The sequence below is a fragment of the Tamandua tetradactyla genome, chromosome 2 (assembly GCF_023851605.1).
Source record: "Tamandua tetradactyla isolate mTamTet1 chromosome 2, mTamTet1.pri, whole genome shotgun sequence".
In the NCBI taxonomy this organism is placed as follows: Eukaryota; Metazoa; Chordata; class Mammalia; order Pilosa; family Myrmecophagidae; genus Tamandua; species Tamandua tetradactyla.
Genome location: NC_135328.1, coordinates 42,548,193 through 42,569,676, shown reverse-complemented (window position 1 = coordinate 42,569,676; position 21,484 = coordinate 42,548,193). Strand labels below are relative to the sequence as shown.

Here is a 21,484-nt window from a genome sequence, read left to right as displayed (position 1 = left end):
ACGGTTGCCCCATGAATGTGTGTGTCCGATTTGGAAATGAAGCCTTATCTTTACCCAATATCATGCTCTTGACTTATTTGCTCCTACCCGCTGGTGTAAGGGAAGAGATCTTACTTTTTGTATAATTATTTTCCATTGGTGCAGATGCCAAAGACCAAGCTAGGGGAGGAAAAAATATGAAGTCACAATGTACTAAAAATGGTAAGTTTCCGTTCAGGAGAGAGTTGGCATGTTGTGCAAATTTGATTTTTTTTTTATTTTGTTTTCCACAAAGAATACGGAAACTCACTATGAAATGTGCATCTTATTTAACCCACTGTCTTGGGTTAGGAATATACAGACTTCCTCCTGTGAAATTCTTCTTACTGGCAGAAATTCTGCTATACAAAATAAGAAGGGGGTCACAGTTAAGTTTGTACTCTTGTATTTATTAAGTAGTCCAGAGTTGATATTTTGTAAAATTCCAGGGCCGATGAAGAATTTGAACATCAAACTCCCCAAAGTGATACTATACGATTCCTCTGAAGAGATTACCAACTAACCTTTTTATACAAGTTACTGGGAGATCACTACTTGCCATAATGTCATTAAGCAGATTCGACTGTGCTTCCTCCCTGTGGTCTCCATTGTAGCCCATGGGACATATTATACTCCTCAGAAACTCAAAGACAAATGCCATGTCCCTTGTATCTTCTTGGCTGAAGACTAAACCATTCTGGATTTTAACTGGCTCCTCATGCAACATGGTCTTGAGTGACTCTGCTTAAAAGTATGGTACCAGTTTTGGATGTGTCAGGCATGGACCAACCAGCCTGTGTCAGAGAAAGACTCCTATGTATGCTGCTCATGACATTTTGATTCTACTCATGCTGTTAGACTGGATGAGCTCCATTTCAATGGAACATCATCCTTTTGAATCCAAGGAAGCCCTAAACTAGCAGCCCCCAACCTGCTAAGTCACAACTCCCCATCCTATACTGAGTCTCACAGACTTGGGGGCCCGAGGGCAAGACCTCACTCATGTCTGCACCAAGATCAGCTTTTCAGATGAGTCTTCTCTAAGAGAAAGAGGGCAGTGTGTTTGGAGTCTTCTCTATTGTGTGTAAACCATATGGGGGAACTATTTCTCTTAGAATTTTAGAGTCTTAAGGTTGAAAAGAGTTTTCTTGTATTTATAAGGTTATTTCTTCCAGGGATCTCATAGCACTGTATAACTGGGGTTCTCCAAATGATCTGAAAAATAAGGAAGTAGTGTTCTTTGGTTGTGGAATGGGGAATTATCAGGGTCCTTTTCATCATTCTACACAAACCCTTCAGGCTCTCCCCTCCCTGTCCTCCCCTCACCCCCGACACCCAGTCTCCTACCCCCTGCAATGGGCACGTAGGTAATCCGGAAGTTCTCCACCTGGGCAGTGGGGGGCATCCAGCTGACGGTGGCTGAGTTTTCAGTGATATCGGAGAATGTGATTTCCTTGGGGGAACCCATGGCTGTCAAGGAGAAAGCACAAGAGAAATCCAGAAACAGTTAACTATCATGCATATTAGTGATCCTCCCTGGATTCGTAAATCAGTCTCTAGAACTTGCATGTAAGACAAACTTTTAGGATGGACAAGGTTGTGACTTGACTGAAACAATTGTTCCATCATTTGGATTTGGGGCCCAGTGCTGAAGAGCAGCTATCAGGTTTCATTCAAGGGGAGAGTCAGGACCAAAGATGACTCCCAAGCAAGTGAGGGGAATTGTTGCACAGCTTGGAATATGCCCTTTCATTTTTTTTTTTTTTTAGCATTTTCCAAATCTTTGATTTACAGTTCTTTTATAAAATAATACCAAAACTTGACAATTAATAAAATTCTTGGCAACTTCTAAGCTCACTTCACATATGTTCTTTTTTACTTAATTCTCACTTGCCAGCCGTCAGGAAGAAGGTGTGGGTGTAGCCATTTGACAGAGGAGCAAACAGAGGCTCAGTTCCCCCCAAATGTGATGTGACCTTTGTGGTCCTAGGATTGAGAAGCAGAGTTGAGTATAGTTTTGCAATCCTGAGAATAATATTCACATGGAAACTGACCTTGACAAGCCCATTCCCAGAACTGGAAGGAGGTCCAAAGTTAGGGGAGTGACCTCAGACCTGTTACCAAAGCAAATACTCAACAAACACTGGATCTACCTGGTGGGAAAGCCGTGTACAAGGGGCAGTTTCTGCTCTTTAATCCCAACCCCCCCCAACTCAGTTTCGTTTGGCTTTTCTCTGTGTATTTTTTGGCTTAGATCTTTGCCCTCCTCAGCTGACCATGCCTAACTAGAGAATTCAGGAAACAATTTTTAGTTCTCCTGGGAGCTGATTTTCCTCCTCTCAAACCCACATTGATCATGAAGTTCTGAATCCCAAAGACCACTTTGGCGAGATTACTCTCCCCCCATTTCTGTCTTTTTCTGTCACCCAAGACAACTTCTCCTACAGCTTTCTCCTGTGACCTGGTAACCACCCCCAGACTCAGTGGCTGCCTGGGCTTTTGTTCTTTCTTTGGAAACCTTTGGAAATCACAGGGCTCTGGGGCCTAGACAATCTTGGTTATCCAAATACCACAGAGGCTAGGCAAACTTGAGAAAGTCCCTTTGCTTCTGTGAGCCTCAACTGCCCCATCTGTCCAGTGGGAAAAAACAATAACTACTCACCACAATGTTGTGAGGCTTCAGTGAGATAATGGGTATAAAACCCCTGGTACAGCATCTGGCACACAGTAAAATTTAATAAACACCTTTGTTCTCTGTTTACTTTCCTTCCCATATGACTCTCCTCCTTGGGCCATACTGGCTTCTCAGGCAGTCCCCAGGAAAGTCCCATAGGAGACTTGCTGAGAAAGTCTCAGGGACTTTTAAACTCAGGGACTGGGGTTCTCCCATGGCAAGCCCGGGGCATGCTGCCTTTTGCTCTGACTGAAAAAACCCTGTGATGCTGCTCTTGACATAGTTTAGAAGATGTAACCGAGGACCACAGCTTTCCTCACTAGATCTTAGTTGTCTTAACTGCAAAATGGTCATAATATCTGCCCCATCTCATAAGCTTTAGGATTAGTGGTGCCTATCACACATTCCTGGGAGATGTGCTTGGAAAAAGTGGCAGTGGGTAGATAGCCATATGTAACCTGAAGGAATAAAATTAATTTATTAAAATTAATTAATTAATGTTCTAGGGTCAATGAGGAAGAAAGCTTTAGACAGCAGATCTTAAGAATAAAAGATTATTTGTTGTTCTGCTATATCTTCTTCTGCATAAATAAGGCCCTCATAGTCTCCAGTCTCACAGCAGAGGAGACAGGCACTTGGAGCCTGAAAATGGAGCTTCATAGAGCAACTAAATCACACCCAATGAAAAGTTGGGGAGACCCAGGTAAAGCAATGGCTCTGTCTCTCTTTCCAAGGGGACCCCTGTTGATTAAAAAAAGCAAAAACAAACAAACAAACAAAAAAACTCTCCATTATGGAAGCATGTGGAATTGTTAAAAACTTTCAAGGAGGTTAAGTGGACTGCTATCTGTCTTGCCACATAAAAAGTCGCCTTCCCAAATCTGATGCAAATGCCTTTAAATATGTGACCATTGATGATCTTTTTTGAAAATGTATTCTCCTATCAAAATATATTTATTCAATACAATATGTGTCAGTTCCTGTGCTAGCCTAAGGAGATAGCTGTTATAGCCAGAACAGTTTAAGAATAAGGATTTTGAAGTTAGACTGACCTGGATTTGAATTCCACTCTGGCCTTATTAGCTGGAAACACCATAACCCCTTGGATCTCAGTTTCTGCATCTGTGCAATGGGGCTGACTGGGATACCCACTCATCTGGCTGTGCTGTGAAATTCAAGAGGTAATGTGTCTATCCCCTCACTGTTCAAGGCATGGAGTATATGTTCTATAATTGTCCATTTTCATCTTTATGCCTCATGGGAGAAGCATGTGAGTCAGAACCAGCAATGCCCAACACAAAGAGGCTGGTTCATATGGAAGGGAAGTGTATTAGTTTCTCAGCTGCAGATGCAAATATTATATGATGAGTCGGCTTAAACAGTGGGATTTGAAAGGTTCACAGGTTTGAGGCTAGGAGAAGTCTAAAATAGAGAAGGCAGAAGGTGATGCTTTCTCCTCCAAAACTGTGACATTCTGGGACTGGCTGCCGGTGATCCTTGGTCCTTGGATTTTCTGACACATGGCAATGCATATCTTGATGTCTTCTCCTTTCTCTTCCAGGTTCTGCTTGCTTTCTGCTTCTTGCTGTATTTGTGGCTTCTCTTCTCATGTCCAATTTCCTTTGCTTATAAGGGCTTCACCATTTATTGGATTAAGGCCCAAACTCATTCAGTTTGGGCACAGCTAAATTAATGACATCTTCAAAGGCCCTATTTGAAAATGAATTCACATCCATAAGACCAAGATTGGGACAAACAGCATGACATGGTTGAATCCTAGCAGTCTACCCTCCAGCATCCTAAAAGACATGTTCTTCCCACATTCACTCCATCACAACATCCCCAAAGTCTTAAGTAATTTCAGTAACAATGCTAAGTATAAAGTCTCATCAAAATCACTTATGGGAGGGTGGGCCACAGTGGCTCAGCAGGCAGAGTTCTTGCCTGCCATACTGGAGACCTGGGTTCACTTCCAAGTGCCTGCCATGCAAAAAAAAAAAAAAAAAAAAAAAAAAAAAAAAAATCACTTATAGTTGTGGGCCATCCGGGGAAAAAATTCCTCAGTCTGATGGGCCTGTGAAAACTAGAAAGCAAGTTACCTGCTTCTAATATACAATGCTGGGACAGGCATACCATAGACATTCCCATTCTCTAAGGGAGAAATTATAAGGAAGTCAGGGATCATGAGGTCCAAACAGGCCCGAAAACAGCAAGGCAACTTCCATTAGCCATCAGGGTCTGACCGTCAACCATGGATTGATATTTGGTTCTCCTGGCCCAATGGAGCAGCAGCCACACTCCTTCCAAGCACTTGTGCAGTGGTCATGCTCTCCCCAACTATTGCAGTACAGGCCCATCCTCTCCAAGCATTGGATACCAGGGCACAGGCCATACCCTCTTTAAGAACTGAGGTGGTGACACATTCCCTGTGCAAGGTGGGCTGCAAAGCCAGCTCCCCAGAAGCACAGCGGAAGACCTGTCCTTTCCATACACTGGGTGGGCCCGTTTTCTTGACCTGAAAGGTCCAGACCTTTTCTTCCATAGTTCTTCCCTTAAAGTCATTCTTTCTTCAATTTATCCTTTCTCTGACCCTTTCAGTCCAGGATGGCAGTGGTTCTGCTCATACAAATTTTGCAGAAAACTTGTCAGGTTTGCCTGCAGTTCAAGCAGATCCAAACCACTAGACAATAGAACTGTCTACAGATTCTTTCTGACTTTCACTGAAATAACTGAGTGGGTCCATGTTCAGTCATGCCCTCATTATCAAATAGTTCTTCAGTTACACCCTTACATGGAGCTCTGTCCTCCCGGGACTCATCTTGACAGTTCAGGAGGATCCCTGATAGAGCCACTTCTAGCCCTAGTTTCAGAGCATGCTACCTGGATAGAATTAGAATTTTCTAAATCATCCTTTTCTGATTTCTTTGTGCTTAAGATTTCAGTTCTCAGCTTATCCCTTTCCTCTTACATTTTACTATAGACTGCAAGGAGTAGCCAGTTTACACTTAGCTTGGAAATCTCAGCTAAATACTCAAGTTCATCACTTACAAGTTCCACTTTTAATCCATCGGCAGAGCACAGTTTTGCAAGCTCTCTGCTGCTTATAACAAGAATTGCCTTTCCTCCAGTTTCCAATAGCACATTCACCATTTCCTTCTATGGCCTCAGTGGAAGTACCTGTAAAGCCCATATTTCTACTGATCTCTTTGAAGTGATCTGGGACTTTTCTATCAAGCACCTCACAGTTCTTCCAGCCTTTATCCATTACCTATATCCCAAGCCTTTTCCATATTTTTAGGTATTTTTCAGAGCAACAACCCACTTCTTGGTACCATAAACTGTAGTAGTTTCTCAGCTGCTAAAACAAATACAATACAACAGATTGGCTTAGACACTGGGAATTATCAGCTTACGGTTTTGAAGCTAGGAGAAGTTCAAAATTGAGGCACAAGCAAGGCAATGCTTTTTCCACAAAGACTGTGCCATCCTGGGGGCTTGGCTGCCAGTGATCCTCGGTCCTTGGATTTTCTGTCACGTGGCAATACACATGGCACTATCTTCTCCTTTCTCTGTGTTCCATTGACTTCCGGTTCTTTGCTCTTCTGGTGTAGCTTCTCTTCTCAGGCCAAAATTTCCTTTGCTTCTAAGGACTTCATCCATGTTAGATTAAGGCCCATGCTCATTCAGTTTGGGCTCACTAATTCACTAATAACATCTTCATAGGTCCTATTTACTGATGGGTTCACATCCATAGGACCAAGCCTTTTGTGGGAGACATGATTCAATCCCAAACAGAAGGATCACCAAGCTGGTGTCCTGGCAGAGGACACCTAGAGCCCTGGGTCAGCACCTCTGGGTCACTGCACCTCTTTGGTATACAGCTTCAACTGCAGCAGAATTAGAACACAGCTGAGGAGTCAAGAGACTACCTAGGTGGGAAAGGTGGGGTGGGATGGGGGCACGTTCTGCAAATTGGGAAAAGGGACTCTCCCAAACTGACCCCACCCCCGTGGCCTTCTGACTAACCCACTGGCTTGGGTGACATTCCTAGAAGTGTATGTCCTAGTGTGGGAAGGGAGGCAGGTTAAGAATACATTTCTGGTTGCTCACTCTGAGCAGCAGGTAGATGACAGAAATCTCTAGAAGAGACTGTCAATATCATTATATCCTGTGGGATACTCGAGATGGTCCACAGAGGTATGTAGGCATTTAACATCCTAGAGGCAAAAGAAGCTCCTGGCATCTCTACACCTCCTAAAGAGGGATCAAGAACTCTTATAAAGAAATGGCTCAAGTCACAGAAGGGAAGAGGAGCCATTGCAAGTACAGGTATTGATAGAAGGAACAACAACAAAAACAGTAACCTAAGTGTTCAGCAGGAGGGGAATGGTGAAATAAATAATGCATGTAGGATTATCTTTGAAATCTATTAATAAGTTTAAAAATCCTAGAGGAGTAGGTACTATGTTAACCATTGTGACAAAAAAAGGGTGAAAAAAGAAAATAATTTTCTATCTAGTTTTGTCTATTTATATAAAATATTTCTGGAGGTATACACAAGAAATTGGCAATACTTTTGCCTCTGGATAGGGCAATTGGGTGGCAGAGGCACAGTGGGAAGAATAGAGTCTTCACTGTGTATCCATTCTTACCCTTTGAATTTTGAACCAAGTGGCCCATTAAAAATAAGATGTAAATAGCCCCAAACATGTTATTCAGTCAATATTGTTACAATGGGTCAGGAAACTCTGCTAAATACTTACTAAACATTAATCATCTAATTTAAACTTCATGGCTGACTTTTGAGGTAAATTGTTTTCTAGATGAGAATTGAGGCTCAGAGAGGTGAAGACACTTGTCCAAAGTCACACAGCTAATAAGAGACAGAGTCCAAGGAACTGCCCAGAGGCTGTACCCTGAACCATTAAATTATGCTGCTTGTAATTGCTCTCTCTGCTGTCTGGGATCCTTGGGGGCAGGCAGGCTGTACTCAGGCAGAGGCTCCTTGTGAGAAGAAGAGCTGGAACAGCTCATTATCAGGCAAAAAGGAATAGGATGACTCAGAGCAAGGGTTCTAATCGGGCAAGGGAGGAAAGAGAGGTGAAAGGGCAGAAAAACGAAGAGAACATTTTATAAAGGTGATGAATGAAGGTGGAAATTAGATGTCTGCTCTGTTTGAGTGAGATTCCCCTTCCCTACCCCTCCCTAGTACTTGAACACACATGTGTGGACACACACTCATGCACACATATGCTTCTCTTTGGTGTGAAATACAAGGCCCCAGAGAAGGAAATCAAAGAGCAGTCTTTCTGAGACAGCAGGGTCTGTCTTTTCTTTTGTTCTTAAAAAAAGAAAGAAAGAAAAACTCATGATTTATTCATTCTCTTTTGTGTTTTAAAAGTACAGGGTCCCTACGGGGAAAAATCAGCTAAACAAAATAAGTGATCAGAAGTAAACTTTAAAAAGCACTGTTTATAAACCAAGGTCAAAATCAGGCTCTGCCTCTCTGATCTGGAGTTGTTTAATGGGCAGCCACAGAGAGGAAGAGACAGGGGCCTGTGCTGTCTGCGTTAATAAGGAACAGGGCCTTTCCTCTGGCTAAGCTGCTGCCTGGATCTCAGCATTTCCTCCGCCTCTACAGATACTGATTATGACTTCTTTGGTGGCTTCTTGGAGCTTGTTAGGTCCAGAAACCTGACCTAATAAAGCACCCATTTCTAGACTATGTGCACAGGGTTTTGGCTAATATATGCTCCATGCCTGTCAGAGAAGGCATGTCTTATTTTCATCGATTATCTCTAATCCAGCCCATGTACATTTAATACTATTTAATACTATTAAAGTAAGTTGGTCATTTGAGTTTTAGGTGTGTGACCTTAGACACACCCTTCCCTTTTCTGGGCCACAGAATCCTCATGCACAAACAGAAGAGGCTGAGCTCTATTGCTTTCAAGGTTTCTTTTACTCTACCTGTGTGATCTTGTGATGCCTCCCTCTGGTTCCTCTTTGAAGTATCTGTCTCTAGTGAATGATATGTTTCTGGCCCTCCCTCAGATTTATGATGGAATTCATATCACCTGTTGGCCTTTTCCTTCTAAAGAATCACATTATTCTTTGTATTATTTTTATAAAGAGTCATCTTATTAACCATCTTTTTTCCTTCTCCTTGAAACAAGGTGGCTCATAGGGAGATGGACTTTTGTTTCCCCTTCTGGTTGCATTTTAGAGTTGTGATGAGTTATGAATAGTGAGTGTTTGAAATGGCAGCAACATTACAAAAATGTGGCCTGCCAACCTTGCCAGCTCCCTCCTTTGTTCTTTGCCCATCATGGTACTGATCATTTACATGTAGCATTTCATAAATATCAATCTTTATAAGTGGTGATGCCACATCTCCATTATCCCCTGCAAAGTGTGTTGAATGTTTTATCAAAGAACAAGGAAATGTATCCCTGGGGTAAAATATGATGAGATAATAGGAGGAAGAAAGAGTCTTTGTAATTAAAACAAAAGATGAATTGCAATGAAGATGAAACTATTAATACCTTTCTTTTCCTGGGTCCTTGCTGTGTGTCTTGCCCACTGCTATATGCTGTATCTCATTTAATCCTCACATCCTATTAAATAAATGGCATGATCCTCCTTTTCCAAAAAAATCTTAACCGAATTATCTAAGGTTGCGAAGTCTATAGTTGAAAGAGCCAGTATTTGAACCCCAGACATAGGTTTGAGTTCAAAGCTCTTGTAATTACCCAGACCTGTAAGAAGAAAACCCCCAAACTGTCACTTTTCTGTTCTCGCCTGCGCATTTACGGTACCTGTTGTTGCTATAGTACTGACAGGCTGGGATCGCCTTCCATTGCTTATTCCATAGAGTTCAATTTCATATTCAGTGGCCTCTCTGAGACCTGTTATGTCCCTTGTACGCTCAGGGGCAGGTATGGTTATTGCCAGTGGCTCAGACTGCTTTTTGGTATCTCTGATTTTGAGAACAAAACTGTCGAAGACCCCTTCATCAGCTGTCCAGGACAGACGGAAGCCATTTGGGGTGGCATCTGAAACCAGAAGGTTGTCAACTTCTAGCTCCGCTTCTAGAGGGGGAGGTGGGGAATGATAGAAAAAGGAGGAAAAAGAACATTATTTGCCAACAAGTGCAATCTTCTCCTCAGTATGGGTATCAGTGTAGAATGATGCCCCAGCTCTCAAAGATAAAATGTCCTGAGATATCAAAAACAAAATTACTCAACATTAACAAGTCTGGTGGGGCTGGGAGAAGAGAAGAATGAGGTTGACACATTCAATACAAGACAAGTGTTTGCCTGCATGTGTAAGTTTTGTCTAAAAGCAACTCTATAAATCCACATCTGGACTTAGCATTGACTCCTCCCACGCATTATTAAACAAGTTCAAAGCCAGTAACTTGTTTACATTGCTTTCTGTCTTCCAGTGGCTGAGTGCCCATCTTCTGTGAGACCTTTTCCTTTTCTTATTTAAAAGAAATAAACCAGCATTAACGATCTGTCGAGCTGCCCATGGTGATATTGCTTATTATATTTCCCTTGAGCCTGAGCAAATGGCTTTTAAAAATTTATGGTCTTTTGCTTTGATCTTGGAGCTGTTTTACGAAAGAAAGCTCCCACTCTTAACTTTCTTTCTTTCTTTTTAGGCAGTAGATAAGTATTCAGATGGTAGAACTGAAGCTTGGAACCTCTTGTGCTACCTATTTTGGACCGAAGGTTTTCATCTTGGATTGCCTTAACTAGATAAAACTCAATGTCAAGGTAAATTTAGAATTGAGTTTCCCAAAGTATGCTCAGAGCAAACTGTTCCTGTTAGATCCTCTTCCTTAAAAGGAATCCATTGTCAAATAAGTTTGGGAAATACTGCCTGGGTAAGTCCCTCTTAGAGAAACACAATGCATGTTAGGATGTTCTGAAAAGCTTTACAGTCAGGAATTTTGTTTAACTTTCTTCAATTCAGTGTTTCCAAAACTTATCTGAGCATGAACTTTTTTACCAGGTAGGATCTTTGAAAATTCTCTGAAGCCGATAATCCCTAGAAAACGTTGGGAAACAGATTTTAACTGTTAAAGTTATTATTATTATAATATTCTAGTTATTATATTAGTCTTGAGAAAATTATGGATTTAGTCTGTGTTGGAGAATCTTTTTGATATGGGTGTTTCCCAATATAATAAGTTCACACTCAGCTTTCCAGCGATGAGCCTACCCTGATACATTTGTCAAGACCAGAGTTGAGACTCTGAGGTGGCAAATTTCTTCAATAAGGTTTTGAAATATACCCATTGGTATATTTCTTTTGAGAAGGCTGAAATGTCACCGGGGACCAGCCAGGATGAACACAGATGAGTGCACAAGAGAAAGGGACAAGACATCTTCCAGGAGTTGAGATGCCAAGTGGAAACATTTTGACCTTCTCATGTATGGAGTAGGAGAGGGGAGTGCTCATTAGATACATAAAGACAAGGGAGACTGTGGACGTGACAAGAAAGAGAGGCCACGGCTATGGATTACATAGAGCATATGGACAAGGATGTTAAAATCATGGTGATCCAATAGACAAATTACATGGAAGAGGACCAGAGAGAGGAGAGAACGGCTCACTTGAATTGAAATACCTGTAACAATCTCAGTTTTCAAGGGCTTGGTTTGGTGCCCTTGGGTGAAGCCAGAGACTGTAACCTCATAGCCAATGCCAGTTATGAGGCCTCTAAGCTCCAACTTCCTTTGAGTTCCTGAAAGGGTGAATTCCTGGGGGTCCAGCAGCTTCCCAGAATCCACCACCGTTACTAAGAAGCTGTCAAAGGCATTCTCCGATGCCATCCAGGAAACTGTGAACCCGTAGGGATTAATGTCGGAAATGGTTAGGTTTTCCAGAAGGGGCAGAGCCTCTGAAAGAATGGAGGGATGAAAATAACTCAGGTTACTGACTCTGCTGGGATAGCACAAGAATATCAATACCCAATCAATCATTAAATGTGTTATATGCTAAGAAAATGAATATGTAGCAAGAGCCCATTGGGTGCCAGATATTGCAATGTGGTGGGATCCTCACAACAAGCCTAAGTAGAAGGTAGATATTATTCCCATTTTGAAGATGAAAAAGCTGAGTTACAAAGAGTAGATGCACTTGGCCAAAAGCACAAGGCTTGTATACGTTTGTAAATGTACTGCCTTCCTATGTTTCTATCCTGATGCTAGTTCACGTTCTGAATTAAGCCAATTAGTGACACATCCTCATAAGCTGAGATCAAGAAGAGAAGGAGGTAAGATTTTTCATGTACAAACAATTTTATGGTATCCAGTAAAGGATACGAAGACTCATTAATTCTTTGGCTGCTGGCTTTCCTGGGTCAAGTTAGGAGACAGGGACATATTTGGATCTTGAGTTCTGTCATCATTGTTTGTTCATTGATTCACCAAACATCTGTGTCCCGACTTATTTCTCAGGTACTATGGGGTCTTTTCACATTGAGTTTTCCAAAAAGAGTGAGCTTATATTGTTGTTTCTCTCAATACTTCTTAATTGATGAGGCTTCACATCCATTATTCTGTTTATTGAAATACCTGTAACAATGACACTGTAGGGTAAATATTGCTATCCTCCTGTGCCCACCACTCCCTGCTCCCCATGACATCTAAGGGAACAGAGAGATCTAGTGATTTATCCAAAATCACGCAGCTAGTAAGTGGCAAAGATGGAACCCCACCCGACTCTTCTGACTCCAAGTCCAATATCCTTTCCATCCTCCAAGTCAGCGTTTAATTAGTAGACCCCAAATCCTGGCAAGTCCTGAGGCTTAAGCAGGATTAGTGGAGAGGGTCCAGCACTTTCCCCCTAGTAAAACAAAGCAAAGTAATGGCAAATTTATATATTTTTATCAGCGGGGACACGGGGACGGAAATTCCAGGGGCAAACCTGCTTTAACTGCATCCAATTTAGAACCTTCTTTTCCACTGCAGCTAAATGGAAACTTTCGACGAGACAAATGAGCTTACGCTATGGGATGTAAAGAAAAATACTTTAAAAAAGCTGTTTGGTGACTGAATGAACAAATGAATGAATGCCCTCATCCCCTACCCAGAGATTAAAATTTTGCTCTGCTTGGACTTCCTGCGCTTATTTTGCAACACATGGTGTTTATTTTGAAGTATTTTTTTTTCCACGTAAAGATCGCCAAAGAATCAGAGTTCCATGAAAGGCAAGAACAAAATGCCATATACTGTGCAAACAGGCTTCTTTGTCTGAGAGACAGGGTCTAAAATGCTGTTACTGGGCTTTGTTTAGCTAAGTGGTGCCTCTCTTTGATAGCTGGCCTCTTTGCACCTCCAAGCCATCAAAGGATTCCAATCAAAATGGCGGTATTCGGGCTAATTAGTAAATCAAAAGCTTGTTATTTATAATTCCTCCTGCTCTGTTGTTTTCTTTTTAAAATATGGGTCTTTTAAAATGCGGGGTCTTTCACATTAAGGATTAGCTGAGACAATATTGTAACTGGATCTCAGATTCTCAAAACTGAACTCTCCCAGACTCCCTTTCTTCTCTCTATTCTGTGGGAGGTCCTGCAAAACGCTACAAGTAAGGGCTTGATGGGAATTCCTTCCCTCCTGGGCAGGTTCTCATCTCCTGGCTCCTTTTTTTCTTTTTTTTTTTCCCTGAGAAATGACCGTTTTCTGCAACTGGAGACTCATCTGAAAGATCTGATTCACATTAGATAATTGGACAGGAGGAAGAACTAATTTACTGTTACATACATATCCAATGTTCTTTTAAAAATAACAGAAAAGTCGTGGTTGCATTGATCTATTGTTTTATCTAGGTGGTTGTTTATTTGTAAGAAAACGGCTTTCCTCATACTACTGGGAGATAGCAGAAAGCACCCACCATCTGTAAAATACCCGCTGGTTCCAGGGAATTACATTTCATCTTATTTACTTTATCTCAGAGATGATGTGAGAGGTGCCTGTGGTGTCTTCTCTCCATAGATAATAAAGACACTGGGGTTCAAAAATCTAAGAAACATGACAAGGTTATGCGGCTAAATGTACTGTGAGGGGGTTAGAAACCAAACAGGCCTGGTCTCAAAATCACTAATCTTCCAGGACACCATGCTGCCTCCAATTAAATATTTAATTGCACTCATTAACGTATCTTATTTATGATGTTTTAGACCAGAGGGCAGACCTGGTTCAATGTGCAAATCAGCAGCAAAGCCAGGCTCCTGAAAATTATTATTGGAGAGGATAAGAGACTTCTAAATATTTTCTGAGATTTTTTTCAGGCCAGAAATTTGGTAAATTGACATCATTCTCAGCCTTTGCTGTCAATTTAGTATCATTTTAGGAAAGAAAAATGAAACTACATTTTTATGCTGCTCAAAGAGTAGTCAGAAGTCAAGTTTAATGAAAGGGTAAGATTTTTAAACATTGGCTTTATCTGTTATGCTAATTTGTACTTTCATTAATCTGTTGTAGATGTCAATATTAGGAAGAAGTATTATTTTTAAAGAAAAAGATACTCTATTTCTGGGGCAGGTAGTTCCGAGACTGCCTTAACTAGTATGATTTATGCACAAAAAATACTTTCTTAGACTTTTACCAACTTGGAATTTACTATTTAGCCAGAATCTCCAATCCAGAATCTCCTGGGTCAGGAAGTCTATGAAACTTGACAGAAATCCTTGAGACTTTATACGGCTGTGGAGAACTCTGTCTCCGCTTCCTAAGATTGGCAGTGAAAGAGCTCTTCTTCACAATAGTATTTACTTTCTTTTCACTTAGCTTATATATGAGGAATGAGGACTGAATTTTGGGTTGAATTTTCCTTCGGAATTGCTATCACTTTCTTCCCCTTTCCCCAGGTCAGAATTTTAAACAGACAAGTGAGAACCCTTGAATGAATACCTGTCAGGACAAAGGCAGTGAGGGGTCTGGTGGGGTCCCCAGCCCAGGAGGTCCCTGCCACACTAACATCATAGCCGGTGTTCTCCACCAAGCCCGTGATGTGAACGTGCTGTACTTCTCCTGAGACTGTCAGCTGCTGGGACTCAAGCGAGTGAGAATCACTAACATTGATAACAATCTTTGCAAAAGACCCAACTCTAGTGATCCAGGACATCTTGAAGCTGTCAGGAGTAACATTGCTAATGATTAGCATGCCCAACTGTGGCTCTGGCTCTGAAGGGGAAGGAACATGGGTGGAGATAAAGAAAGAGATGTGATTAGAGAAAGTAGTGGAATTCTCCAGAACGTAACTGTAGAATATGAAAGCATCAATTTCCCCAAATATTTGCAGCAAAAGTAGCATATAAAGCTGTCTCTATATCAGCTTTGATTGCAATGCTAGAGAATGTATTGCCTTCTCTGCAATACATTGCTTTTAAGTATAGATATGACATTTGCTAGTTATATATGGGAAAACAAACAGTGAGCAAGCCATAAGAGAGTTAGATAGGATTAATGTAAAGATTATTAAGGTTATATTTTCCAAAGTTTGTAATGGATCATTAGCCCTATTAGATATTCCAAGAAAAGAGAGCTCCACAGGAAAGTATGTATGGTAAACATTGGGACTTGTATCTTACCTTAGAGAATTATAGAGTCCTTTAATTCTGGCTCTGTAAAGAAACCTATTTAACTTTGTTTAACCCAGCATTTCATAAATTTATGATCAGTGGATATCTTTTCTGAGGCATATTCTTTGAACATCTCAAGGGGCTGGTGTTCCACTGAACATGCTTTGGAAAGTGCTACTTTGGGGTTTCTTTAGTCTTCTTTTGATCTATTTGGTTCCTACAAATTAAAAGCTAATTGGGTGCATGGACGGTTCTGTGGTAGAATGCTTGTCTTACATGCAGGAGACCTGGGTTTGATTCCTGAATCATGCACCCAATTAAAAAAAAAAAAAAGCTAACATCCATACAAGGGAAATTCTCTGTAGAATTTAGAAATTCAGATGTATGCTACATGTACATCTGACTCTAAATTCTCTAAATGCTGTAAAGGTGAAGATGCCTTCCATTAAAAAATCCTAGTAGATGGAAAAATTAAAGGAAAACTTGATGTTAGGCATTGCATTTCCTTACTAGGAAATCCCATGTATTGGATAATACGGGAAGATGAATGGTCTCATGGTGGTTACATTTCTCTTCTCCTTTAGAGTTTAGACAATTAGTGATGAGAGTGACTTATTTAATGTAGGGAGCCCTTTTAACTGGGATGTTCATGGGGCTCCCTGCTAAATGCTCACTTATCAGATAATAATAACATTAAAATGAGTTTGACTCAAGTGTATTTTAGGAAGAGGCAACAATCCCAGACAATTGGGATACTAGGATCAGAATTCACAGTTGGAAAGAAGCAAGCTATTTCTTTCACAGACTTGGGAGTTATTCTTTAGCTCCTATATTTAGAAGGCAGGGGCTTACTCGTATAAATTTTAACTGGACAAGTTCACAGCATAATTTAATACCACAAAGTCTCTAAGAACAAAAAAAATTGGACTCAGAAAGCACAACATGACCCTAAGCAATGGCATTGGATTTCCCACTCGGTAATTAGTTTGAGGCGCTAATCCTGCTAGTTTCAGCTACTGCATTGGTCTATTACCTCAACCACAGAAATCATAAAATTCTCCAATGGAAATTTGTTTGCTTTTTGCCTGTTATTTTTCCTGTAGAAGCAATCTCTTGAACTAAGGATGCATGTTAGGGCTCTTCACATGCTATCAGGTAGAAAATGGCAGTGCCAACACATTCATGCAGAAAAAGACCTAGGGTCTTGAGGTCAGGTTTTTCTCCAGCTGTCTCCCAAAGACTGGAAAGTGAGATGAAAGAAACAACTCAGAAAGAAAAAGGAAGTTAGTGTACAATCAATGTTTCATGCAATCTAGGGACACTTTCCTCTCACTTCTAACTCTTTGAAACAGTTCCTTGACATGCTGTCTGCTTCCAGGAAAGACATTTTCAAAAATTAAATGCTCTGAATTTAATGCTCTAAGACATGCACCAAGATTTGGACAAGATGATAGATGCAAAGAAGACTTTGATACTTTGAGCCACATACCATGCTTGACAGACTAAGTGTCAAAAAAGAATAGTCTGTTTGCAAGGCATCCAGGTAAAAAAAGTCTCTAAACCAAGATGAGATCAACGGATCCTCCCAAGTGGTTCCTGGGATGTGTTTTGCATTTCTTTTCTGCATGCTGGGGGCATTACCATTTCACTATTCAAAATCATGGTAGAGAGAGAGTAAGTAGGCCATAATGACCAAGGAACCAAAAAATGGCATGCACAAACCTCTTTGAATATGACAAAGGCAATCCTTGATTAGAAAGACTGCAGGCATATGATAATGGATGGTAATGGAAAAGATTATGCAAGATCAGATGAAAGGATGGTTTAGATGGTCAACCAAAGCAAGCCAAATTATCTCTACAAAGAGAGCAACTTCAGATGTGAGTGGACATTTAGGAAAAAGAGGTTGACACTAAACTTTCTTAATGTAGGGTGAGAGTTATTTTAAAGCTTTAAAGCCCTGATTTGGATGTCTCTATCAAATTTAAGAAGGACCTGGAGGAACCAGGAGGGTTAAAAATGGGTAGCAGATGACTTTTTGGAATGCTATCCAGACGAAGCTCAATGGAGAGTGAGGAACTCATAATGGGAAATACCTGTGTTTGCTTGAATCAACAGGGTCTGAACAAGCTGTCCGCCAACCAGCCCATGTAGGTGGACAGTATAATTAGAAGAAGCTTTGAGGTTGGTGATGACAAAACTGCGAGAGGCCCCAAACACAGTGTGCACCATGGTCTCCAGGGGGTGGTCAGAATTCCTAACTTCTATAAGAAAGCTATCAAAGGCAGATTCCGGAGCTTTCCACGAGATGAATACACTGTCCCAGGTCACATTTGAGACAGTGAGATGGCTAAGGAGAGATTCGGCTACTAATGAAAGAAGAAAAAAATATGAAAGTGTGTCAATTTAAAATTTGATTAGATGGTGAAAATCAAAACACATAAGACTAAATCCATAAAGTTTTAGACTTTACCCACTGGTGAAGGAATTTATCCTTTGGTGAGATACAACTTGAGTCATAAGAAACAAATATATATGGTTAACTAATGTTTTCTCCTAGGATTTTTATACTTTAATCTGGCTGAGATGGAAACTAGATAGTGCTAGCTCTCTGCCTTTTCTATGGACCCTCCTAATACAATTTGTAATCTCACATAGAATGAGAAGAAACCCTCTCTCAACAATGGGTGGCTAAAATGATAGATTATTTTCATGCTATAATGTTAACTCTCAACTTGGATTCTCCAAAATATGGGTCCTCTTTTTTGGTAAACTCTATGGAGAAATTCTGTTTGTTCGCAAATATCCTTTTCTTTTTTTTAATACAGTTTGCAGTGTTTTAACTGGCAGTAGCTATATCCCTTGACCAAAATGTGTAAGAATGCTACTTTGAATAGACAAGATTCTACTTTCTAAATTCCCTCTTTCGTTGCATTTTCATCCAGAGGATTTCAGGCACAGTACCGATCTGAGAGATAACATGGACTTAAAGTGAGAGTCATTTTCTCTTTGTTAACAAGCTCCTTGTTTGAAAAAGACTAAACTACTGTCATTTTTTTGCCATCTATTATTCAGTGTTCTGGAGCATAGAGTGCATGGTCTGGTATTTTCTCCTAGAGATGGTATTGGCAGTGGCATTTTCAGTATGGCATGGCTATCTCCTGCATTCATCTGATGAGTTAAATCTCTGTTCTTCCTCTTCACTTTCCCAGTTGGAAAAAAAAACATATCACAAACACAATTTATCGTATCATTGAGAAATATGAGTATTAGAAGATCAAAGGCCCAAGGATAACGCAAAATCTAACTTTTAAGACCACTTTAGATAATTTAGACATCTTTGCAGTTCAAGACAACTCTAGCTATGGCTTTTTAGTTACTGAAGTAGATAATTCTCTTCTCCAGATTCTATATGACAATCTGGATTGAGTAACATGTGATGCTGCAAATGTTCTGGCTGGTAATAAACCAGGCAAGTAGCTTTGTGGAATCCGCCATTTGGTCTGTAGTTGGAAGAGAAGGGTGTTAAATAGTGTTCCAGTCTAGCATCATGGAAGAATTAGTGCACTGTGGCTTGTACTCCGGTGGGCTAGAAGAAGGTGTGGCTTCACCCTGTAAAAAAGACTCTGGAGAGAGGGTGTTAAAAATGAGGGAAGGCACATGTACCTGTGGTGGCTGTGGCACTGATGGTTTTGGTCCGGATTCTGGGAGCAAGTCCAGAGAGGTAGACAATAAAATCAGAACTAGGGGGTAGCCCTGAGATTTGGGCAGTTCGTTCCGCACCAGAGATATTATATTCTACGGTCTCCAGCAACCTATTGGAATCAATAATTTCAATGGTAAAGAGCTCAAAGGCCCCATCGGTAGCTGTCCAGGAGAGACTGAAGCCCTCAGGAGTTATGTCAGAAACATTCAAGTTTCCAAGTTCAGGTTCCTTAGCTGAAAAAGGAGGGGATAGGAGAAGAAAAAATATATATATAGTTAATCATTTGGCTTGTGTTTGAAGATTGAATTTGTTAATGGAACCGAAGTTGGGTAGAAAGATCTGGTAGTTCAGGGTTATAGCAAAATGAAGCCAAGTGTTAACAATCAGTGCCAATGGAAGAGGGAGGAAAGGGGGCTTTGTTAAAAGAAAAATAAAATGAGAAAGATATGGCAATGAGATTTCTCTGTTCTGCAGCTGCTGCACATGATCTGGCCTGGTCAAGGACCCCTGCAGTAGGGAAGACATGCTGAATGATCTTCAAGGTCTGTTGGCCATCAGTCAAAAGATAGGAGGGCTGGCAGCTTTCAGTCTTTTGGACTGCATTCAGGAGACATGGTTATTTGGCTCTCACCTGCCGGCATCCTTTGCTTTGAGAGAGCTCCCATCTATTCAAATAAGGGCTAGGTAATTCTAACAGTTATCATCCCAGGGTGGCTTCTTGAGGCTTTTGACTTTGTGGCTAGAAGAAAATCGGCAATTTTGAGAGGTTGATGTAATTCTTGGTATTTTCTTCATATTTTGGACAAGGGCCAGGCTTTCTCATATTCTGCTAAAATAGGTACTCATCTTGTAACTACTTCTATGTGGGCCAAGAAGGTTAGTATTGCATTGCCAACCAAGAAATCTAAGCCAAGACAGGGCAGTTTGGGTAAAAAAAATAACATTTGGTCTTGAAGATGGTCCTATCAGTGATTTTCTGAGTAAGAGGAATAAAATACGCAGAGGGCAGTCAGAAGCAGGGTTTAAAAAGCTAATAGTCTCTCTTTAGCAAGGAAGGAGAGACCTCTTTATCTCTGAGGGCAACAGTTTTGGTGAGACACACATCAAATGTGATTATGGTCCTTTCTCCTCAAAGACTAATTCATCAGAAGCAAAAATATTGCTATCATTTAAAAGAAAAGGAAAAAAAATGACATAAGAATGCTAATGATACCCACTCCACAAGACCTATGGGCAATCAGAAGTGGTGGCTGACTTCTCTGCTTTCTGGGAAGGGATGGTTTGTGGATATTAGACTAAAGAGCCTGGGGAACATTCAGAGAAATCCCAGCAGAGCTATGATTTCTAAGCATTTTGGCATCACAGAAAAAGTATCATGGCATTTCCATGCAGCGATAGCTTGTGTTTCATGTTTGTCTCAATAAAGGGTATTGAAATGATTGAGTTGAAAATGTATAGCTGTTTTGTGTGTGTTTGACTGCTACAAATTTGCCATGAAACTTAAGTTGCAAGAATTTTAGAGAAAGGGGGGTGGGCGTATGCAAAACAAAAAAAGCTGCTAATGAGCTAATGAGCTTTAAAACTATCTAGGTGCATAAAGAAAATGAGCAATGGAAAATAGTGCTGGGGGAAGGGCTGCTCCCTTTAGCAGGCTCAGGAAAACACTGAATGCTTTGTGACTCAAGCAGAGTGATGAGTAAATGATAATGGACCCTCTAGGGTCTGAGGTTGGGAGTGTGCCATCCAACAATCAATTTTCCAGGGAGCAATTCTTGGCTAAAAAGAGCAAAAGGGGTATCAGTTCTTTGACATCCATAGCCTGGGACATTCTTGTTCCAAAGGCTGCTGTGTGTACATCTGTTAATGAATGACTTTCTCTTTGGTACAGTCTCCAGTCATAATTGTGTGGTATATGTTTTTCTTTTGGGTCCAGTTATTTGCTAATTTGATGTTCTAACAATGACTCAGTATCTGAGAGAACTGCCTGGAGGAGAGTAATTGAGTTCTCTTATTATACTCAGTGCACTTTGTAGAAACATTTCTTAAATGCAAGAACCACAGGCTCCACACCCCTGAGGGTTTTAGAGATAGTAAAGCAGCATGTCCAACCAGCAAAAGACTCTATACAGACAATTGCTGTGCTCCACCAGAACTCATGGGAAGAATGGGCTTTGAGCTATATCCAAGCACTGAAGAAGTGAATTAAAACTATCACGCTGTCTGAAGAAAAAGGTCATCATTCAGAAAAGATACAATTGCAGGATGGGATAGGTAAAGTTTAGGTGAGGGAGGCTTGGAAGTTGGAGGTCAGACAGGGCAGCATCTGCATTGTTCATTCCCAAGATGATAGTGGTATCTGGATAAATGCGCAGCCTGTTGGATGTCTCTGAGCATGCACAGCCAGCAGCTGAAGGGCACATGGAAGAGATTCAGTCATGGAGAGAAGCTAACTCTCAGCACAATCTCTTAGAGAGGAAGCAGGGAACCTTGG

The 21,484-nt window shown here is 40.9% G+C and overlaps 1 protein-coding gene across 9 annotated transcripts in view; it reads right to left on the bottom strand.

Annotated features, from left to right (window-relative positions):
• The window catches only part of TNC (tenascin C), a 95,164-nt gene that overhangs the window by 19,568 nt on the left and 54,112 nt on the right, over nucleotides 1-21,484 (bottom strand). For 3 of the 9 annotated variants that reach the window (XM_077143658.1, XM_077143671.1, XM_077143674.1), the window contains 4 exons: nucleotides 18,954-19,226; nucleotides 11,331-11,603; nucleotides 9,511-9,783; nucleotides 1,366-1,488 (listed from right to left, as the gene is read on the bottom strand). In XM_077143658.1, the coding sequence (XP_076999773.1) occupies nucleotides 1,366-1,488; nucleotides 9,511-9,783; nucleotides 11,331-11,603; nucleotides 18,954-19,226 (942 nt within the window). Of the gene's footprint in view, nucleotides 1-1,365; nucleotides 1,489-9,510; nucleotides 9,784-11,330; nucleotides 11,604-14,616; nucleotides 14,890-17,383; nucleotides 17,657-18,953; nucleotides 19,227-21,484 lie in introns of all 9 variants that reach the window. The other 6 variants (XM_077143663.1, XM_077143676.1, XM_077143682.1 and 3 more) reach the window with 4 other exon arrangements.